The 23,770-nt window shown below is 43.9% G+C and overlaps 1 protein-coding gene across 1 annotated transcript in view; it reads right to left on the bottom strand.

Moving 5' to 3' along the window:
• Positions 1-23,770, bottom strand: part of LOC134615166 (chloride channel CLIC-like protein 1) — a 104,306-nt gene that overhangs the window by 58,012 nt on the left and 22,524 nt on the right. The window contains exon 2 of the mRNA XM_063459630.1: positions 14,623-15,075. Coding sequence (XP_063315700.1) covers positions 14,623-15,027 — 405 coding nt within the window. The 5' untranslated portion in view covers positions 15,028-15,075. The remainder of the gene's footprint in view (positions 1-14,622; positions 15,076-23,770) is intronic.

Genomic DNA, 23,770 nt, shown 5'->3' with positions numbered 1-23,770 from the left:
CTCCTCTTGTGGCTGTCAGTGTGGCACTGACTAGACGTGGACTTAATCCTGCAATGTAAACATTGCACTTCAAAGAAAAAAAAAAATATATAATGTTTTACACTGCCGATTTAAAACAACAGGACCACTGCACCCAGACCACTTCATTGAGTTCCATCACTGAGATCCATCATTTAGATCCACCAGAGATCCACCACCGAAATCCATCACCGAGATCCACCACCAAGATCCATCATTGAGATCCACCACAGAGATCCATCATTGAGATCCACCACAGAGATCCATCATTGAGATCCACTACAGAGATCTACCACCGAAATCCACCACCGAGATCATCAGATGAATTGTTCTGGGTGACTATAGTGTTCCTTTAAATACAGACTGATAAATGTGTGTCCAAAGTACTTTTATCAGATTAATTTTTTTGATTTTGTTGATCGAGTTTGGTTGCTAGAATGTAGACTGGTATTAAACCCATTCAAAATTCGATAAAATTACGGCCGAATTCAGACGATAACTTTTGACTGGATTTCACCAATAATATTAAATTGAGGCCATTGTTTGATTTCTCCTCCTGTCTGTATGCTGACTGCCAGGTGTAAAGGGTGGAGCTTATATCATTGATTGACAGGCAGCTAAGATGGAGGTGGCTCTCTCTAGACTGCCAGGTGTAAAGGGGCAGAGCTTATAGCAATGACTGACAGGGAGCTAAGATGGAGGTGGCTCTCTCTATACTGACTGCCAGGTGTAAAGGGCGGTGTGAAGAAATCCCTATTTATTCACCTCCTTTCACCTTTATTCATTCGGTAGATGTAACTTCTGAACAAAGACCACCCCCCTGGCTCATTAAGCTTCAAAAGATTCGTCAATCAACCCCTCTATCTGTGCAGCCAGCAATCGTACTGCCGAACGCCACATGGCTGAGAAAACCGCGGCCATCTTTTTTAAGCCGAACAAAGGCAGCGGGACTTGGTCGTCGAGTGTCTGGAACTAAAATTGGACACTCGACTTCCCGAACACCGGTCTCAAACAGACGAACGCTGGAACTATATTTCCCGAAGAGCGTTATTCGGTACTTTTGTGCATTTGACAGAGGGGAACAATCGCTGCTAGGAGCCAGGGGGATCCATTCGGTACTTTATTTGTTTTTTCCCTTTTACTGAAGTGACCGGCAAAATCACCCAAACTTATAGAACTATTTTGGGCAGCCCACCCACGGTGAACCGGTCACAGAAGACTTCCATGTTTTTTGAGAACCCTTGAACCGATCTGGGTGAAATTTGAATATGTGGGTCACCCAGATGGGGGCTATCAGGGGACATATTATTTGTGGGGATACCTCATGTATAAAGGGGTGTTCCAGATATTGGGGACAAATTAGATTTTTATGCCTGGAGATAATCAAGTTATTACTTTATCAGACTTGATTAACTCCAGGGCTAGGGGAGGGAATTGTAGGTGTGTGCTGGGTGTGTTTTATGTTGTTACTGTGCCCGATTGGTTAATCTCTGCCCCTCCTTGTGGGATATCCCCTTGCATGGGGATTTGCATAAAAGCATGTGTGTGATCATTAAAGCTCAGTTCTATTTGTACCCTTTTTCTTGACTTTGGCTGATGTTTGGGGATTCGAATGCTTTATTAAGGGAAGCTATTTGTATTCGTATGGACTTTGTCTATTTCAACTACCGAACGGAGAGCTATATTCACTGAGGCTCTGGCGGTTCGGGAGGAAACTACCGAAGGAGGTTAAATATACTTGGTTTCCTTACAGGCGGAGCTTATACCAATGATTGACAGGGAGCTAAGAAGGAGGTGGCTCTCTCTATACTGACTGCCATGTGTAAAGGGCGGAGCTTTTAACAATGATTGACAGGGAGCTAAGATGGAGGTGGATCTCTCTATACTGACTTCCAGGTGTAAAGGGCGGAGCTTATAACAATGATTGACAGGGAGCTAAGATGGAGGCGGCTCTCTCTATACTGAATGCCAGGTGTAAAGGGTGGAGCTTATAACAATGATTGACAGGGAGCTAAGATGGAGGTGGCTCTCTCAATACTGACTGCCAGGTGTAAAGGGTGGAGCTTATAACAATGATTGACAGGGAGCTAAGATGGAGGTGGCTCTCTCAATACTGACTGCCAGGTGTAAAGGGCGGAGCTTATAACAATGATTGACAGGGAGCTAAGATGGAGGTGGCTCTCTCTATACGGACTGCCAGGTGTAAAGGGCGGAGCTTCTAACAATGATTGACAGGGAGCTAAGATGGAGGTGGCTCTCTATACTGACTGACAGATGTAAAGGGCGGAGCTTATAACAATGATTGACAGGGAGATAAGATGGAGGTGGCTCTCCCTATACTGACTGCCAGGTGTAAAGGGCGGAGCTTATAACAATGATTGACAGGGAGACAAGATGGAGCTGGCTCTCTCTATACTGACTGCCAGGTGTAAAGGGTGGAGCTTATAACAATGATTGACAGGGAGACAAGATGGAGGCTTCCAGTTACAGGATAAAGAGGTATTGGTATTTTGCAATGTAAAATAATTTAAATGCATTTTTGTTGCGGCCATTTTGGTTTTAAAACAGAGTGTTCCAGTCCATTCTAATAATATCTGAGTGGGAAACATTGTATTTCAGTGATCGGATGGTATTTCTGTCACCCCCTCTTACAGCAGGCTCACTCTGAGAATCTTGCAGGAGCTTCCTCCTATAAAATGTTTTTTTTCGGTATGCTTTTAAATTTCCTATTAATGGCAGACTGTCAGTTAATACTTTCAGAACGTTGTGTTCAGGGGGTATGGTCCATGTGAATGTAGGCGATTATGGTTTTGTTATTTAGTTGAAGATAAACGGTTCATATTGTTATGTTCCTAAAGAGGGTTGGTGGTCAAATATTAAAGGACCACTATAGTGCCAGTAAAGCATACTCGTTTTCCTGGCACTATAGTGCCCTGAGGGTGCCCCCACCCTCAGGGTCCCCCTCCCGCCGGGCTCTAGGGGGAGGATGGGGTTAAACTTACCTCTTTCTCCAGCGCTGGGCGGGGAACTCTCCTCCGCGTCGGCTGAATGCGCATGCGCGGCAGGAGCCACGCGCATTCAGCCACTCCATAGGAAAGCATTCACAATGCTTTCCTATAGACGCTGGCGTCTTCTCACTGTGATTTTCACAGTGAGAAGCGCGAAAGCGCCTCTAGCGGCTGTCAATGAGACAGCCACTAGAGGCTGGATTAACCCTAGTGTAAACATAACAGTTTCTCTGAAACTGCTATGTTTATAGAAAAAAGGGTTAATCCTAGCTGGACCTGGCACCCAGACCACTTCATTAAGCTGTAGTGGTCTGGGTGCCTATAGTGGTCCTTTAAGGTCTGTTTAAAAAGGTATTTATGGTCAATTTAAAGGTAGGTGATCAGTATTTCGTACTGTGTAGATTTTAGAAGACAGGTTATACTCACACAAGTTATGCATGTGATTTATGGATATTAGATTTCTTGAACAAGTCCAGTAGATATTTTATACATTTTCATTTTTATGTGAAACCTGTGAGGTGAATGTAAAATTCTCAGACGGACACAGGAAACCTGGATTTAAAATAAAATGCACACTCTTGGAGATATTTGACTGAAAAAATATAAAAAAAATATGATATATACACACAGACACACACTCTTCGTTACATGGCAGAACACAGTAACTGCAAGAAAAAGAAATCTAACCAGAATAATTGTCAATTGTCACTTTTCTAATAAGAGGTTCCCTTAATTGCTAATTTCTTAATTTCTCAAGAGCATTAACATAGGAGACCGCTGAAACCAAAATTCGAGCAGGAATAAAGAGAGTAATTGTTCCCTGTTTGTCTTAATTTGCAGATATTTACATCTTTTAATGAACGGGAACAACTTAAAGATGTTTCATTTCTCACTACACGACGGTAAATGCTTATAAAATAATTAGTGCTCCCACAATCCGCTTCATGAACATGATGTGTCCACATTCCAAATTCTGACGACTTTCTGGACGACCAATACGTAACGCCCAGAGAGAGACACAAAACATTCTCTGGGAGGAAAAGACCTCTGGGGTGTAACACAGGATGCACGGTCTATGGAGATAGCGGTAAAAATGTGCGCGCACCACATATACTGCATCACAGCCCAGTATTTCATAGCATGCCTCATAAAGGCCTGAAGCACCCAAGATACAAGAGTATCCATCGCCAAAAGCATGAAACACTCAAGGTACAAGAACATTCATCAATCAATTTCTGATAAACTTTTATATACGAGTCCATCCCTGAAGGTTTTGACACATACAATATACAAGAAAAAAATCAATGCAAGCTTGACATTTTCAAATATGAGTACATCCATCATTGAAAGCCTGACGCTCAAAAGATTTGACAACAGTCATAACTGAAGGCCCATCGCATCTAGACTAGGAGAACACTCCAAACAAATGTGAAAAGGTCCATCACATGATGCATGCAAAATACAAGATCACGTATAACTGAAGTCCTAATGTCTCCTAGAAAGGAAGGGGCCCAAGGTGCCCCATATACCAGAACACCCTTCAAGATGGCAATCATGGCGTTCGGCATAGAAACACAGAAAGTAGCAGCGAGACTGACTCTGGTGTAAGAAATGATGGATCATGTGTAGAAACTTTGTTTTTCCACAGTGTTATCTCTGCCCTGTACATTATGTAACCGTTAAGATATCTCTTTATTTCAGATATGATGCAGGAAAACAACTGCCGTGGAAAATATGTTGCTATATTTAAGGTATTATTGACTGCATTTGGCGTTCAGTATTCTATGATCCTGAATAATAACGCCAGAAGGGACAGTGGCTTGGAGCATTTTTTTTATTGTGTTGCTCCATGTTTGTGCCCACGATAAAACAATGTGTATAAGCACAGGTATGCAGTATTTCTTGTGTCTCTTTATCCTATCGTACCTACGACACAAACTACATATCCCAGGGCACTTACAGCTGGTGTCAGGCAGGATTTAATGGGCCTTCAATGCTCCCGGTACAGAACATTACTAAGCAAGCAGAGGCGGAAAAAAGAGGACATTTGAAAGATAATGTCCTTATTATCCAAGTGAATTGCTTTATGGTGCAAATAATTTTCTCTGGGAATTTTAGCTAATTTAATACAGACGATAACCAATAATATGAATGCTACTTCATAACCTGGACGTTTGGCTGTTTTAATTAGTATACGCATGGTATAGGATGAGACACAGTAACAGAGGGATTGAGGGCCTGCTCAGTGAGTTTACATGTTAGAGGGAGTGGGGTATAGTGACACAGTAACAGAGGGTTTAAGGGCTCTGCTCAGTGAGTTTACATGTTAGAGGGAGTTGGGTATAGTGACCGTAACAGAGGGATCAAGGGCCTGCTCAGTGAGCTTACCTGTTAGAGGGAGTGGGGTATAACAGTAACAGAGGGATTGAGGGCCCTGCTCAGTGAGTTTACATGTTAGAGGGAGTGGGGTATAGTGACACAGTAACAGAGGGATTGAGGCTCTGCTCAGTGAGGTTACATGCTAGAGGGAGTGGGGTATAGTGACAGTAACAGAGGGATTGAGGGCCCTGCTCAGTGAGTTTACATGCTAGAGGTAGATGAGCCCTGAGTGAGTCTATGTCTGTCAGTGAGTGTGTGTGTCTGTCAGTGAGTGAGTGACATGAGGGAGCGGCAAAATAGGTATTTTCCTAGGGTGGCAGAAATCCTTGCACCGGCCCTGCTCTGAATGTATGCAATGAAAAAAATGTCTGCAAAGCATTGCACAGTCAGTATGCAAATTCCCTGTAGTTGGAATCTTAGGAGAGATCCAGTGTATAATGACGTGGTCTGAAAAACAGCTCAATGTGGCGTTACGAAGTCAATGTAAAAAAGGACCGGAGTACAGTGTCATGGGTTGCTTTAGGGGCAAGCAGGCTGACTTTAAAAGTAAAATGTTGCAGTTGATCTTATGTCAATATGGAATTTTGGAAATACAGATTAGCCACTGGGGATGTGCGGTCTGTTCTACAAACTGCATTTTAAACATCATTCATTTAAAAAGTTCAAAAGTCCATAGCAGCCATCCGCTCCTCCCTGCATATAAGTAAACAGAATAAAAATTCCACACCACTACAAATTCCTACATATTATTACATACAACGTATTGTTTGTGTATTTCTCAATGATTGCATGGTCAGCACATGTACATACATCCTGCATGGAGACTGAACGCATCCTGCATGGAGGAGACTGAACGCATCCTGCATGGAGACTGAACGCATCCTGCATGGAGACTGAACGCATCCTGCATGGAGACTGAACGCATCCTGCATGGAGACTGAACGCATCCTGCATGGAGACTGAACGCATCCTGCATGGAGACTGAACGCATCCTGCATGGAGACTGAACGCATCCTGCATGGAGACTGAACGCATCCTGCATGGAGACTGAACGCATCCTGCATGGAGACTGAACGCATCCTGCATGGAGACTGAACGCATCCTGCATGGAGACTGAACGCATCCTGCATGGAGACTGAACGCATCCTGCATGGAGTCTGAACGCATCCTGCATGGAGTCTGAACGCATCCTGCATGGAGTCTGAACGCATCCTGCATGGAGTCTGAACGCATCCTGCATGGAGTCTGAACGCATCCTGCATGGAGTCTGAACGCATCCTGCATGGAGTCTGAACGCATCCTGCATGGAGTCTGAACGCATCCTGCATGGAGACTGAACGCAGCCTGAATGGAGACTGAACGCATCCTGAATGGAGACTGAACGCAGCCTGAATGGAGACTGAACGCATCCTGCATGGAGACTGAACGCAGCCTGAATGGAGACTGAACGCAGCCTGAATGGAGACTGAACGCAGCCTGAATGGAGACTGAACGCAGCCTGAATGGAGACTGAACGCAGCCTGAATGGAGACTGAACGCAGCCTGAATGGAGACTGAACGCAGCCTGAATGGAGACTGAACGTATCCTGCATGCAGACTGAACGTATCCTGCATGCAGACTGAACGTATCCTGCATGCAGACTGAACGTATCCTGCATGCAGACTGAACGTATCCTGCATGCAGACTGAACGCATCCTGCATGCAGACTGAACGCATCCTGCATGCAGACTGAACGTATCCTGCATGCAGACTTAACGTATCCTGCATGCAGACTGAACGCAGCCTGAATGGAGACTGAACGTATCCTGCATGCAGACTGAATTTGTACTGTATCATACCTCTGAAGTGTTATTATAAGCTGCAGAGGAGGGAGACTGTCCCCCAATACCTTTTAAATGGGGAGGCTACAATCTGCTGGGGGGTGGGAGGGCTGTTCCTGCACTTTTTCCACAGCAGGAATCCTGTTAGTAGTCCTGCAGGACTTGTTTGCCCACACGCCAAACAAGGCATTTACCTTGTTAGCCTTGGGCTAGGCGGCCGGCTGAACTGCGCAGAGTGATGCCGGGAGCCGGAATATGACGCCATTTTCAGGCTCCCGTCTGGAACTCAGCTAACCGCCCGCCTGCCTTCCTGCCAGCACAGCACGGCCAGCAGCCCAACTGGACCATAGGTACAAAATCCACCCAGCTCTCCCAAAGGTAGGAAGGCTGGGTGGATCTAAATTAAAATAAAAAATAATCTGTGAATGTTGGGGGGGGGGGGGATGTGTGTGTGTGATGTGCATGTGTCTTGCTGACAGTGAGTCTGTGTGTGTATATCGGTCAGTGTGTGTCTGTCTGTCAGTGAGCCCCCCTACCCACTCACAGCCCCCTACCCACTTTATAGAACCCTATCCACTCACAGCCCCCCTACCCACTCACAGCCCCCCTACCCACCTTACAGAACCCCTACCTACTCACATGCCCCTTACCCACCTTACAGAACCCCTACGCACTCATAGCCCCCCTAACCACTCACAGCCCCCCACCCACCTTACAGAACCCCTACCCACCATACAGACCCCTGCCATCTCACAGCCCCTCTACCTTCTCACAGCCACCCACCCTTTCACAGCCTTCCTATCCACACCTTGTCACAGCCATCCCCACCCTGGCTCCCCACACACCGCCACAGCCCCCCCCCCCCTCTTCCCCCCCAAACAAACCCTGTCACTCCCCCCCATACATGTACCCTTTCACCTCCCCACACACCCTGTCCCCCTCCCACACACACACTCCATCATCCCCATACACACACTGACACCCCCTCCATTCAATATCTTCATCCCCTATCACTTTCAGCCCCCACACACACTGTCACCCATTAACCCAGCTTTATATATGCATATGAGCGTATAAAATTTTTTTTGGGGGGGGGGGAGAACAAGGAGAGGGGTGGATTTGGGTGAGTTCCCACACTTTTTTCTCCGGGACTTGATCCCTGGGGGGGGAGGGGGGGGTATAATCTGCTGTAGAGGTGGGGACTGTCCCCCAATATCCTTTACATGGGGGGCGAGCTATTATCTGCTGGAGAGGGTGGGGGGCTGCAAGTGATTTATGAATTCCTCATTTAGGATGTTTACACCAAAGAAGAAAATTTAAATCAGAACCTGCAAGAAGTGTGTTAGTCCTAAAAGGAAGAAACGGCGTCCTGGTATTTTCACACCTTCAGTGATCAGGAAGGAAGATACTGAGATTAATTGGGTTTCTAAGAGCAAGAAGAGACTTGTCCAATGAGCTTTGCAGAGGGTTAGGAAAAGGCAATTGCTTTTGATGTAAAGTGCTTAAGGGATTGCATGATCATTCCATCCGTAATAAGGAGATTAGACCAGTGGTGGCATGCATTTTGTATCTCAGCCTAATTAATACATTTATCAGAACTCCGTCAGTTAATAGACAATATTTTACAATATCCAAACGTGTAATAGAAAAACACATTCCTGATTCAAAATCACTCCAATTACAAAACGCCCCGGGCAGACAAATAGCTCCTCTCCCCATTTACCCTGCTTTAAAAATATCCTTACTTTTCTCCTCCCTCCCATCCTACCCCTGGTTTCATAAAATATGGCTAATTATCCAGCTAGAGATTCCGCCCCATCCATTTTGACATTCCATTTAATCCCGTGTGAGATCCACGGCTTGTTCCCATTTAATCCTGTGTGAGATCCCCTGCTTGTTCCCATTTAATCCTGTGTGAGATCCCCTGCTTGTTCCCATTTATTCCCGTGTGAGATCCGCTGCTTGTTCCCATTTAATCCCGTGTGAGATCCCCTGCTTGTTCCCATTTAATCCCGTGCGAGATCCTCTGCTTGTTCCCATTTAATCCCATGTGAGATCCCCTGCTTGTTCCCATTTAATCCTGTGTGAGATCCCCTGCTTTTTTCACATTTAATCCTGTGTGAGATCCCCTGCTTGTTCCCATTTAATCCCGTGTGAGATCCCCTGCTTGTTCCCATTTAAACCAGTGTGAGACCCCCTGCTTGTTCCCATTTAATCCTGTGTGAGACCCCCTGCTTGTTCCCATTTAATCCCGTGGGAGATCCCCGGCTTGTTCCCATTTAATCCCGTGTGATATCCCCTGCTTGTTCCCATTTAATCCAGTGTGATATCCCCTGCTTGTTCCCATTTAATCCCGTGTGATATCCCCTGCTTGTTCCCATTTAATCCCGTGTGATATCCCCTGCTTGTTCCCATTTAATCCCGTGTGAGATCCACGGCTTGTTCCCATTTAATCCTGTGTGAGATCCCCTGCTTGTTCCCATTTATTCCCGTGTGATATCCCCTGCTTGTTCCCATTTAATCCCGTGTGAGATCCCCTGCTTGTTCCCATTTAATCCCGTGCGAGATCCTCTGCTTGTTCCCATTTAATCCCATGTGAGATCCCCTGCTTGTTCCCATTTAATCCTGTGTGAGATCCCCTGCTTTTTTCACATTTAATCCTGTGTGAGATCCCCTGCTTGTTCCCATTTAATCCCGTGTGAGATCCCCTGCTTGTTCCCATTTAAACCAGTGTGAGACCCCCTGCTTGTTCCCATTTAATCCTGTGTGAGACCCCCTGCTTGTTCCCATTTAATCCCGTGGGAGATCCCCGGCTTGTTCCCATTTAATCCCGTGTGATATCCCCTGCTTGTTCCCATTTAATCCAGTGTGATATCCCCTGCTTGTTCCCATTTAATCCCGTGTGATATCCCCTGCTTGTTCCCATTTAATCCCGTGTGATATCCCCTGCTTGTTCCCATTTAATCCCGTGTGAGATCCACGGCTTGTTCCCATTTAATCCTGTGTGAGATCCCCTGCTTGTTCCCATTTATTCCCGTGTGATATCCCCTGCTTGTTCCCATTTAATCCCGTGTGAGATCCCCTGCTTGTTCCCATTTAATCCCGTGCGAGATCCTCTGCTTGTTCCCATTTAATCCCATGTGAGATCCCCTGCTTGTTCCCATTTAATCCTGTGTGAGATCCCCTGCTTTTTTCACATTTAATCCTGTGTGAGATCCCCTGCTTGTTCCCATTTAATCCCGTGTGAGATCCCCTGCTTGTTCCCATTTAAACCAGTGTGAGACCCCCTGCTTGTTCCCATTTAATCCTGTGTGAGACCCCCTGCTTGTTCCCATTTAATCCCGTGGGAGATCCCCGGCTTGTTCCCATTTAATCCCGTGTGATATCCCCTGCTTGTTCCCATTTAATCCAGTGTGATATCCCCTGCTTGTTCCCATTTAATCCAGTGTGATATCCCCTGCTTGTTCCCATTTAATCCCGTGTGATATCCCCTGCTTGTTCCCATTTAATCCCGTGTGATATCCCCTGCTTGTTCCCATTTAATCCAGTGTGAGATCCACTGCTTGTTCCCATTTAATCTTGTGTGAGATCCCCTGCTTGTTCCCATTTAATCTTGTGTGAGATCCCCTGCTTGTTCCCATTTAATCCAGTGTGAGATCCACTGCTTGTTCCCATTTAATCTTGTGTGAGATCCCCTGCTTGTTCCCATTTAATCTTGTGTGAGATCCCCTGCTTGTTCCCATTTAATCCCGTGTGAGATCCACGGCTTGTTCCCATTTAATCCCGTGTGAGATCCCCTGCTTGTTCCCATTTAATCCCGTGTGAGATCCCCTGCTTGTTCCCATTTAATTCTGTGTGAGATCCCCCTGCTTGTTCCCATTTAATCCCGTGTGAGATCCACGGCTTGTTCCCATTTAATCCCGTGTGAGATCCCCTGCTTGTTCCCATTTAATCCCGTGAGAGATTCCCCTGCTTGTTCCCATTTAATCCCGTGTGAGATCCCCTGCTTGTTCCCATTTAATTCTGTGTGAGATCCCCCTGCTTGTTCCCATTTAATCCCGTGTGAGATCCACGGCTTGTTCCCATTTAATCCCGTGTGAGATCCCCTGCTTGTTCCCATTTAATCCCGTGAGAGATTCCCCTGCTTGTTTCCATTTAATCCCGTGTGAGATCCCCTGCTTGTTCCCATTTAATCTTGTGTGAGATCCCCCGCTTGTTCCCATTTAATCTTGTGTGAGATCCACGGTTTGTTCCCATTTAATCCCGTGTGAGATCCCTTGCATGTTCCCATTTAATCTTGTGTGAGATCCCCCGCTTGTTCCCATTTAATCTTGTGTGAGATCCACGGTTTGTTCCCATTTAATCTTGTGTGAGATCCACGGCTTGTTCCCATTTAATCCTGTGTGAGATCCCCTGCATGTTCCCATTTAATCCTGTGTGAGATCCCCTGCTTGTTCCCATTTAATCCCATGTGAGATCCCCTGCTTGTTCCCATTTAATCCTGTGTGAGATCCCCGGTTTGTTCCCATTTAATACCGTGTGAGATCCACTGCTTGTTCCCATTTAATACCATGTGAGATCCCCAGCTTGTTCCCATTTAATACCATGTGAGATCCCCATCTTGTTCCCATTTAATCCCGTGTGAGATCCCCTGCATGTTCCCATTTAATCCTGTGTGAGATCCCCTGCTTGTTCCCATTTAATCCCATGTGAGATCCCCTGCTTGTTCCCATTTAATCCTGTGTGAGATCCCCGGTTTGTTCCCATTTAATACCGTGTGAGATCCACTGCTTGTTCCCATTTAATACCATGTGAGATCCCCAGCTTGTTCCCATTTAATACCATGTGAGATCCCCATCTTGTTCCCATTTAATCCAGTGTGAGATCCCCAGCATGTTCCCATTTAATCCCGTGTGAGATCCCCTGCTTGTTCCCATTTAATCCCATGTGAGATCCCCTGCTTGTTCCCATTTAATCCCGTGTGAGATCCCCTGCTTGTTCCCATTTAATCCCGTGTGAGATCCCCCTGCTTGTTCCCATTTAATGCCGTGTGAGATCCCCAGCTTGTTCCCATTTAATGCCGTGTGAGATCCCCCTGCTTGTTCCCATTTAATGCCGTGTGAGATCCCCAGCTTGTTCCCATTTAATGCCGTGTGGGATCCCCATCTTGTTCCCATTTAATACGGTGTGAGATCCCCGGTTTGTTCCCATTTAATCCAGTGTGAGATCCCCTGCATGTTCCCATTTAATCCTGTGTGAGATCCCCTGCATGTTCCCATTTAATACCATGTGAGATCCCCTGCATGTTCCCATTTAATACCATGTGAGATCCCCAGTTTGTTCCCATTTAATCCCGTGTGAGACAGCGTTCTAGAGGCATTTAAGTACTATGCATACACAGAACATATTCATTCTTTACCGTTCTAACTGTTAATAAACTAACCGGACTGGACACGAAACGCCTCAAGGCTACACATTCCAGGTATATCTATGACTTGGCTACTCGACTATTTGTGTTTGGGGTTTTTAATGTATTTTTCGTCCACACCTATTTCAGGTTTATATTTACATCATTTTAAAACTTGGAACTGTCTCTGAACACCATTACATAAACAGAATTAATGTTTTATCCATATATTGTGTGCTAACTACATGTCGTGTTTCCAATAAATGTTAAGTTATAAAAAACCTGGCGCTGAAGGCGTTAATGACGTGGCATGTTCTGGGATGGATTTGCTTAAACTCAGTGTAGACAACTTACTAGGGCAGGGGTAGGCAATCTTCGTGCACTCCAGATGTTGTGGACTACATCCCCCATAATGCTGCAAAGCATCATGGGAGGTGTAATCCAAAACATCTGCAGTGCTAAATTTTGCCTATGCCTGTCCTAGGGGCTTGTCTACCCGGGGTACATACTCTGATTTCAAATGCACATTTATTTTTGCTTTATGGTAATTGGACTTGTCTTGTTATTTATCATGCGAGATATGCGGCTTTTGCATCCTTTAAATCATGGAACAAGCAACAGAGAACTGGATTCTTTTTTTATATGAGAGGGGGTGTAGTAGGGGTGCCTGATAATTATGAGCCTACAGGCACCCGAGATGTCAACCTGACCCTGCACAGAACGTTTCCCACACCTATACTTCCTCTCCCAATCCATTGCCAGCGGCTTTTCTAACTGTATTTACTGCACTTAGTGAGTGTCACTCAGAAACCTGGCAGCCCATTCATTAACTGTCTGCGTCTCAGAAAACAACATGCTTCCTTATATTACGCTGGCTGCCAGGATGATGATGTTCAAAGAGGGGGAAGAGAGACAGAAAGCGGATTTGGGCCAAATTAAGTAAAATAAACAAATTAACAAAATATGTAACAACCAACACATACAATCTGTGTAATTCGATTAAGTATTATATGAAAGCAGAGTTTATCTTGCTATGAAAGGGTTAATAAACGGAGTGTTCCATTGGAATGGGATAGGGGTTAATAGGTAAAATGAGGGTAAGGTGGAGCCCTCTTGCATTGCGTCCCCAGAGTTAGCCTCGGTTTTAGTCTGTCGCCATTCCAGCAGCATCTCTGGGGTCACAATCGCACTGGACACTTCTGAGGAATTCTGATGGACTTCTTTCTCTGTGTGACGTGATGACGTAATCCCCGAACAGGCACTAGGGAAGTTCTATATTGTTTACATCATAATCCTACAGCTGACATCTAGAGTCCCTTCGTATGGACCATACTCGGGCCGAGGATACAATGTGGCTATATATAAAAAGGAGCCCACAGTACATTCATTGCTACGTCAGACCCCTTCATCCACTCGCTAGAACAATTCACAGGTAGAATTAGATTCACGATGTTCAATGGAAAGTAATGCAAACTGACTCATATGTTATGAATTATTCAAGTTTCTTTGGTGAAATTATATATGTGGATACCTATTTCACCTCCCAGGGGTTCTTTACATGTTTGAGAAGTTGGTTCATTGATAAAGGATGATCCCACCCAAGCAGAAATGATAGACAGATTCTCAGGAGATAGAAGAGTCAGTGATTGAACTGACTTACTCTGTGGGGGGTCTCGTCAACAAACAAGGGCCATCGTGTTCTCATCACAGCCATTTGTAACTTTTACTTCTCAAAAAAGAAACACTGACTTCGACTAGGCTGTGTGGAGGTCCTCTATAAATATGAGGACACATTTGGGGAAAACTTCTGTGGCTCAGACAGACCAAATTGAACTGGTAGACGGAGGACAGAAGACAGTACTACTTGAAAGACAACTTCTGGATCCAATTTATCAAAAGTTAAAATCAACTAGAACAAGGATTAAAATGGAGTTATTTCTTTGGTTCCCCAATTAACCAGAGTACAATGGGTTTTACCCATTACCTTACCTCAGAAAGGATAGTTGTCTTCTTGGCTATTTCTATCTGGTAGAGACGCACCCATTCCCATGGGATTGAGACAAACAAGGAGAGCACTAGGAAACCATACAAGGCGTGTAGACAAGAGTCCAGCAGACGGCGGTGTAAGGCTGTGCGGACTTCTAGCCTGGTGGCTGAGGTCCTTCTAGAAATAATCTTCATGTCACCATCGAGCTGCTTCCGAGAACGCAGGGCAAGAAAAAAAATGAAGCAGAAAATAGAGGCTGCAAATGATATTTTACTGTAAAAATTCCATGTTGAAAAAGGTGACTTCATGGACCACGGGGGTGGGATAGCTTCTGAATCAGGGAATCCAAAAACCATATACTTTAAAATGTAAACTTTTTGAAAAAGCCATTGTCCTATGGAATCCATTATGATAATCAATTCTTCTCTAATGCATCGAGGGAACTTGTGACCAATCTGCAAGAGAGAAACATTTTTAAAGAAATTATGGCAACAGACTACCTTTATTTAATGTCACCCGGCCATGACTGAAAAACATATTGTCATGTAAATCCAGTGAAAGGCATCGCTATGTAAAGCAAGTCACTAGAATTGGTAGTTGGTACCCTAAAACCACGTGTCATTCACATGCCAACATCAAAAACCATGTGGTAGTGCGAGGCTCCAGCTGCAGTGACACCAAAATAATAGATCCAGGTATCAGAATGCCAAACAATTAAAGAGATGTTTACTTCACACTTTGCATTGTAACATATTGAAAAATAAGCCACAGCAAATATAAAATGCTACCCCACCATTGACCTTTTAAACATGGCTCATCTCAATGAAGTGGCCTTTCAGATGGTGAGTGAGTTTCGGCGGTACCTTCTTCACTTCCAGTACGACAATCTTGTTTTGTTAGAATTTTATGTGTTTCATTTACCTATTGTACAGGGTTGTGGGATATGTTGGCGCAATATAAATAATTGTAATTGGAGATTATGCTAGCTTTAGTGTACTAATAATCTTAACTTTAGTAATGACAGGAGGCGAGTATTTTTTTCATATATATTTCTTTACTTAACTCGATAGCAGCAAAGAAACGCAGAAAAAACAAGAACCAATCAGAAACAAGTAACGTTAATACGAGGCACAGTGAACCCAAGCTCATCCTCTTTCTCCATGCAATATCACAGGCAAAACAGAGAAAGTGTCAAACAAGCAGAAAAACCAAGAACGTCCAGAATACAGTAAGGTATGAGGAGGCCCACCAGACAGGGCCAGCAAACACGCCCCAGAACCAAATTAAACTGAAAGAAAAAGGTGTCATAGGCTTAGTCATATGGAAATAAACTAAAATCAAAAGAAAAGAAAAAGGTAGCGCCAATAAATGTATGTACTGTTACATACAATAATTCATATACTGTTACATACAATAATTCATGTACTGTTACATACAATAATTAATGTACTGTTACATATAATAATTTATATACTGTTACATATAATTCATGTACTGTTACATACAATAATTCATGTACTGTTACATACAATAATTCATGTACTGTTACATACAATAATTTATGTACTGTTACATACAATCATTTATATTCTGTTACATACAATAATTTATATACTGTTGCCACTCGTCAAGTATGAAGAGGGACTCAGGTAAGCCGAGGAGGGACTGAGGTAAGTCGAGGAGTGACAGTGTGGCGGGAGCGGAGTAGGTGGTGCCACGCTTGAAGGGGCTTTGCCCTTGGATGAGTTAGGCTGTGCTCCTTCACCCTTCCAGTGGTATTTAGTGAGGTGTGAACACTCCTTAGTAGAGGAGTCAGAGCCATCGCATGCAGCCGTATTGTGGACATGCTTTGTGGGAAAGGCAGCTTTTGGAAAGTGCCTTTTTAATTACCGACACAGCCACCACTGCATTGATCGTGGCCACTGGAGCTCACCCAGAGGACAAAGTACCACAAGCGCAACAGTACGTAGGCAGACAGGACACAACAAATTCCATCAAGGCACTAGGGTGTGGGTGGAGTGGGATCAGGTGCAGAAGGTTTGTACCAAAGTACAGACAGTTTAAAATCAGACACAGTACGTACAGGCCGGAAAACAAACATGGTCAAACAACTTGGGCTCACCCAGAATAGGAGACAGCAAAGGCAGGCTGGCCTCAGCAGCACTATTACAGGTAAGCAATAAGAGGACTCACCGCATACACCGGTAGGACAAGCAGCACCTGCTACTCAAGCAAAAACCTCCCAGGGTCAATACACGGACCTTAAATTTGGTCCCCATGACCAGGCAGGTAGAACTGGTAGAATAGAGGGAATACACTTGCAGAATCTGCAGCAGCACTGGAGACAGAGGCATGCACTGTCTGAAAGAGCAGTCAGTCTCTTAACTGCAGCACTCGCTACCACTTGGGTGCATTAATATGGCCACCATGGATAGATCCAAAATGGCTGACATGAATCACCAATGAGCTCTGAAGAGCGCCAAACGAGCGGCATGCTGCATGGTTGATACTGCGGTCTAGTCCCACCAGGCACAGGGGAAAAAAACAACAAAGCCCATAGCGAACAGCAAATACACCAAAACCTGCCAGGAACGGCTGCACATCGGAACAGAAGTGAGAGAGAAGTTGGCAGTCGTAGCCTGCAAGAGAATAGTGAAAAGACAGCCATGGGGCAGGCAGAGCCTTCCTGAAAAGGGACAAATAAGGCCCAATAGTGTACAGGCAAAGCCGGCCTGAGAGAAAAGTAAAAGAGGGGATACAAACAGATCCCACGCTAACCCACGCAACCCCCAAATAATAAAAATAAATATCAGTAACAATCCAGCAAACTGACACAATAATACAATATAGAAAAACAGTGAAGAGAGCAGAAATTCTGACCTGTCCTTGTCACAGAACAGCAAAGAAGGAGGAGGAGCTTGGGTTTACTGTAACTCATTCACATTACTTGTTTCTGATTGGTTCTTGTTTTTAAGTAAAGAAAGAAATACAGAATATGAAGCCTCCATGTTGTAAAATTGTAACCCAGCAATACGAAACAGATTTTTTTTTTTTTTTTTTTTTTTTTTTTTAGGAAGTGCAATGTTTACATCGCAGGGTTAGATCCAGATCTAAAGGTGCTTCTGCTGCACTGACCAAGTAAAACTTAGTTACTCAATACTGAAGACCCCCATGAAAAACCAGTAAGTTAATGCTTTCCTATGTGGATGCTTCTATATGCACATAGAATGCTGTGCGCATGCACATAGAAGCATAGAATGTGACGGCAGATAAGAACCATTCGGCCCATCTAGACTGCCAAATTTTCTAAATACTTTCATTAGTCCCTGGCCTTATCTTATAGCTAGGACAGCCTTATGCCTTATCCCACGCATGCTTAAACTCCCTCACTGTGTTAACCTCTACCCAATGCTCCTCTGCATGGTCCACTGGATTGGACTGGTGTGAAGGAGGTCATGCTGATGTCAAGGGAGATGGTGGGGTAGCATTACAGAGGGAGCCTCTGTACTGGAAAAGGGTAAGTAAAAAATCTTTATATAATTATGAGAAAAGGGGGGGAGGGATGAGGGATCCATAACTATGGACAAGGACAGTAAAGAATTAGTCTTCTTTTAACTTTTTTTTGTGTTATAGTTTAGCATTTCTTTTCGCATCTATACATCCACCAGCGGTGGGAGGATTCCTGCTCTTCTTGAAGGACTGTGTAACAGCAGCAGTCATTACAGAGAGCTCCCATCTCTCACTGGTTAAAACTATGGCTGAAAGGCAGACACTACCAGACACTCATGCAGAGCGTGAGAATGTTCAGCGTCAGATAACAGATCAAAAGTCGCCTTCGAGCTAGGAAGTCCCTCTAGTGGCTTTCTGGTAGACAGCCACCAGAGGAGGAGTGAACCCCAGCAGATAATTATTGCAGTTTTTAATTACATACTCAGGTTGAGGGTGATGGGACACTGCAACCAGACCACTTCAATGAGCTGAAGTGGTCTGGGTGCCTACAGTGTACCTTTAATAAATCCTGATTTTATTTCACCCACACAGCCTATCAGTTGCAGACTCCAGATGCCAAAATGTGAAGCTCAGGATCTCCTGGTACAAACATAGAAAGTTTATTTAGTGTCCCTTCGTATTCAATCATGCAGGACATAGGATTTCCCATTCAAAATGCAACCATGGTTACTGTACGTTTAGTTGGATAATAAAATAAATCATATATTGTTTAGCACTCAGTCTGAGCACGGTGCAGCCACTTGTAATATGTAACTTCCACATCAGGTGGTTATTGCTTAGAATTAATTAAGCTTGCAATTTAGGAATTTTTAATTGCACAATTGTGCAGAAATATCTAGTCAACCGCTCTAGGCAAAATTTTCTGGAGATCAGTCAAAACACATTATGCAAAAAATTTCACAAATTAAAAGAATGCCCTGAAATATAAACTTGTCCAGGAGCAATAGTCATCCACACAGAGCAGTATGCAGACGCTGCGAAGAACAGATCTCAAAAAGACCAGAGAAAAAACATTTATTTCTAACGTGTTACCTTCCCGGGAGCAGATATTTTCTTGGATATAGAAACCTTTAGTCAAAGTTCCAAGATTCAGACATTAAAAACAAATCTGGGAGCTGAGGAGTCGACACTTTACAGTAAAAGCAGGGATGTCGAGTTTACTGCCCCAAATTACATGTTGCCACCATTGAAAACATTCAGATTTCTACAATCAATGTAAGGTACACTCAAAATGATCCACCATTGGGGAGAGAAAACCCCAACACTGGCAAAGATCCATTATAGATCCACTGCTCACTCGCAAACGTCTACCATCGACCCACTGCTCCCTCACAAACATCTACCATCGATCCACTGCTCCCTCACAAACATCTACCATCGATCCACTGCTCCCTCACAAACATCTACCATCGATCCACTGCTCACTCGCAAACATCTACTATCGACCCACTGCTCCCTCACAAACATCTACCATCGACCCACTGCTCCCTCACAAACATCTACCATCGATCCACTGCTCCCTCACAAACATCTACCATCGACCCACTGCTCCCTCAAAAAACATCTACCATCGATCCACTGCTCCCTCAAAAACATCTACCATCGATCCACTGCTCCCTCACAAACATCTACCATCGACCCACTGCTCCCTCACAAACATCTACCATCGATCCACTGCTCCCTCACAAACATCTACCATCGACCCACTGCTCCCTCAAAAAACATCTACCATCGATCCACTGCTCCCTCAAAAACATCTACCATCGATCCACTGCTCACTCGCAAACATCTACTATCGACCCACTGCTCCCTCACAAACATCTACCATCGACCCACTGCTCCCTCACAAACATCTACCATCGATCCACTGCTCCCTCACAAACATCTACCATCGACCCACTGCTCCCTCAAAAAACATCTACCATCGATCCACTGCTCCTTCAAAAACATCTACCATCGATCCACTGCTCCCTCACAAACATCTACCATCGATCCACTACTCACTCGCAAACGTCTACCATCGATCCACTGCTCCCTTACAAACGTCTACCATCGACCCACTGCTCTATAGCAAACATCTACCATCGACCCACTACTCACTCGCAAACATCTACCATTGATCCACTGCTCCCTCACAAACGTCTACCATCGATCCACTACTCACTCGCAAACATCTACCATCGATTCACTACTCACTCGCAAACATCTACCATCGATTCACTACTCACTCGCAAACGTCTACCATCGATCCACTACTCACTCGCAAACATCTACCATCGATCCACTACTCACTCGCAAACATCTACCATCGATCCACTACTGACGCGCAAACATCTTCCATTGATCCACTACTGACACGCAAACATGTACCATGGATCCACTACTGACTCGCAAACATCTACCATCGATCCCCTGCTCCCTCACAAACATCTACCATCGATACACTAATATACATCTCCCACTGAAACACATGGCACTCACAATGTTCTGCTGGGCTGCACAGTGCACATGCAACGAAAGTTCTGATATAGCATGCATCCACTAAACCAATCTACAGGTTTAAACACCACTAAAATAGTCTAGAAAAAAATTAAATAAATACATTAAAAACAAATGTAAAACACACTGAAACTACGATTTTATAAACTCCACATTTTAAAAAAAAAAGTCCTATTGAAACAAGTCACAGAAAAGATGCCAACAAACAGCAATTTATAGAAAATAATAATTTGTTTAATTTAAGCCATTTGCCATTATAGTCTGTTAAACATCACGGTTCCCACAGGACTCAGAAAGCAGAAATAAAACTGGGTAAATGGCAGTATAAAAAAGAATTGATAGAAGGTATCTTTATATCCAGTTTGACGTCATATTTGATATGTTCATAGAAAAGGCCACATGCAGGGTATATCTGCCTGCACGCAAAGTCTACGGCAGCCATAATCAACCTGGAAATTTAAAGGCCCGAAAAAAACACCAAAAAAAAGCCATTAAAATGACCTGAACTGGACTTTAGAGAGTCAACGGTCTGCTCACTCGCTTTAGAGTCAGATCGCTCCCATGTGTTGGGATTTGCTTTGTGCCCAGTAAGTATGTTATATAAAAATTAGTTTGGAACTGGTTCAAAGGAGTTTAGAAAATCTGGCTGCAAGCTACATTTTTAAACTTTGCATCAGTTCTTTCTGTTGCAAACTCCATTCCGCATGAAAGACAACATGGCTCCGAAAACGCGGCTCCGAGTTACAGGACACGAAAACGACGCTCTGCGCGAAGATATTTTAAAATGGACATTTAATTTGACAATGAGACTTCCTATACTTGTTGGGAAATTCCTTCCACAGAAATTGAAATCACAACTTGAATTCCCAGATCTTTTACATTTTCAAAAATAAATGATATAACTATATAATGTACTTTTTGTAATTAATTATTTGACAAAAGTATGCGACGCGGGCAATGAGGCGCTGTACCTATAAAGTCTTCTGAAGCACCAGGCGATAGAGCTGACAATCTGTGTCTCTGGTGCTCAGATCTCTTTTTCAGACAGAACTCATGCCAGCAGAGCTGGGAGGAAGAGAGATAGGTCATAACCCAGAGTCTCTGCAGAAGAGTCTTCTTACACAAACAAAAATCCCTCTGTCCCTCTTTTCTAGAAGCTCCATATTGTTGGTGTGTCTGAGTGTATAACAGAGCTCCACAGCAATAATACTCCCAGTAATGTGTCTGAGTGTATAACAGAGCTCCACAGCAATAATACTCCCAGTAATGTGTCTGAGTGTATAACAGAGCTCCACAGCAATAATACTCCCAGTAATGTGTCTGAGTGAATAACAGAGCTCCACAGCAATAACACTCCCAGTAATGTGTCTGGGTGTATAACAGAGCCCCACAGCAATAACACTCCCAGTAATGTGTCTGGGTGTATAACAGAGCCCCACAGCAATAATACTCCCAGTAATGTGTCTGGGTGTATAACAGAGCTCCACAGCAATAATACTCCCAGTAATGTGTGTGAGTGTATAACAGAGCTCCACAGCAATAATACTCCCAGTAATGTGTCTGGGTGTATAATAGAGCTCCACAGTAATAATACTCCCAGTAATGTGTCTGGGTGTATAACAGAGCTCCACAGTAATAATATTCCCAGTAATGTGTCTGAGTGTATAACAGAGCTCCACAGCAATAACACTCCCAGTAATGTGTCTGAGTGTATAACAGAGCTCCACAGCAATAACACTCCCAGTAATGTGTCTGGGTGTATAACAGAGCCCCACAGCAATAATACTCCCAGTAATGTGTCTGAGTGTATAACAGAGCTCCACAGCAATAATACTCCCAGTAATGTGTCTGAGTGTATAACAGAGCTCCACAGCAATAACACTCCCAGTAATGTGTCTGGGTGTATAATAGAGCTCCACAGAAATAATACTCCCAGTAATGTGTCTGAGTGTATAACAGAGCTCCACAGCAATAATACTCCCAGTAATGTGTCTAATTGTATAACAGAGCTCCACAGCAATAAAACTCCCAGTAACGTGTCTGAGTGTATAACAAAGCTCCACAGTAATAATACTCCCAGTAATGTGTCTTAGTGTATAACAGAGCTCCACAGCAATAATACTCCCAGTAATGTGTCTTTAAACTGCAATAAATGTGTTTAGAAATCAGTCTTTGTAAATAAGATACATTGTGCTTGTTATAAATTACATTTTAGCTTTATAAATTATTAGTAAGTCACCTATAATTTCTCAGATCACTGAGAGCAGCCAGACCCCTGGCCACACACCCAGCCACTTAAAAAAATTAAAGTGTCCGTCTTTGTCAATTTAAAATGCTGGGAGGTATGCATTATGTTGAAGTTCCATTCTTTAAGATTGTAAGCTCTGAGGGGAATTACTACACATAGTCATAGAGGACTATTGGGCTACATGGCTATCTGATGCACATTCCCGGGTACTATACATTATGAGAATCCAGGCTATTCCGCACACTGACTGTACAAAGAATAAACTGAATGATTAATAAATAAAATCCTTCATTTCCTGACACTCAGATCATTAAGTCTTGCCCATGCCCTGAGAGTCTGTAATCGGAAATACCTGTGTAAAAACCACACACCTGGAGAAAAAAAAAATACAGGTAAAAGGGTTACCTGCTTGTTGACGAAGTGAAATAGTTTTATAGATGGGATTATAAAGCAGATAAGGTCTTTTAGTTTGTTTATATTCTGTTCCACCCTGCCGTGTCCCAGAAAAGGGAGTATAACAAACATTGTACGCAGCTTTCTAATGTGTCCCAACTAAACATCCCTCCCAATAAACCAACACAACTATCCAACACATTAAAACACATGGAGGTGCACACACACCCTCACTCGGAATTGGATTGTAAATGTTATTGTTCATGCAGACATTCTGTGTATTATGTATCAATCCTTCCCATAACGAATTCCTTGGGAGCCACGTATATGTCCTACACTTACTTTCTGAATGAGATAGCGTAGGTAGTAGCGCTGTTACCGAGTACCAACATTGTCACAACACTGAATTATTTTGAAGCTCTGTGATACACTCCTGCATACTAAACATTACACTGAGATTTATGGCTGTGGAGCTCTGTGATACATTCCTGCATACTAAA

The sequence above is a fragment of the Pelobates fuscus genome, chromosome 6 (genome assembly GCF_036172605.1).
Source record: "Pelobates fuscus isolate aPelFus1 chromosome 6, aPelFus1.pri, whole genome shotgun sequence".
NCBI classification, from domain to species: domain Eukaryota; kingdom Metazoa; phylum Chordata; class Amphibia; order Anura; family Pelobatidae; genus Pelobates; species Pelobates fuscus.
This window is presented reverse-complemented; position numbering and strand designations above follow the sequence as displayed.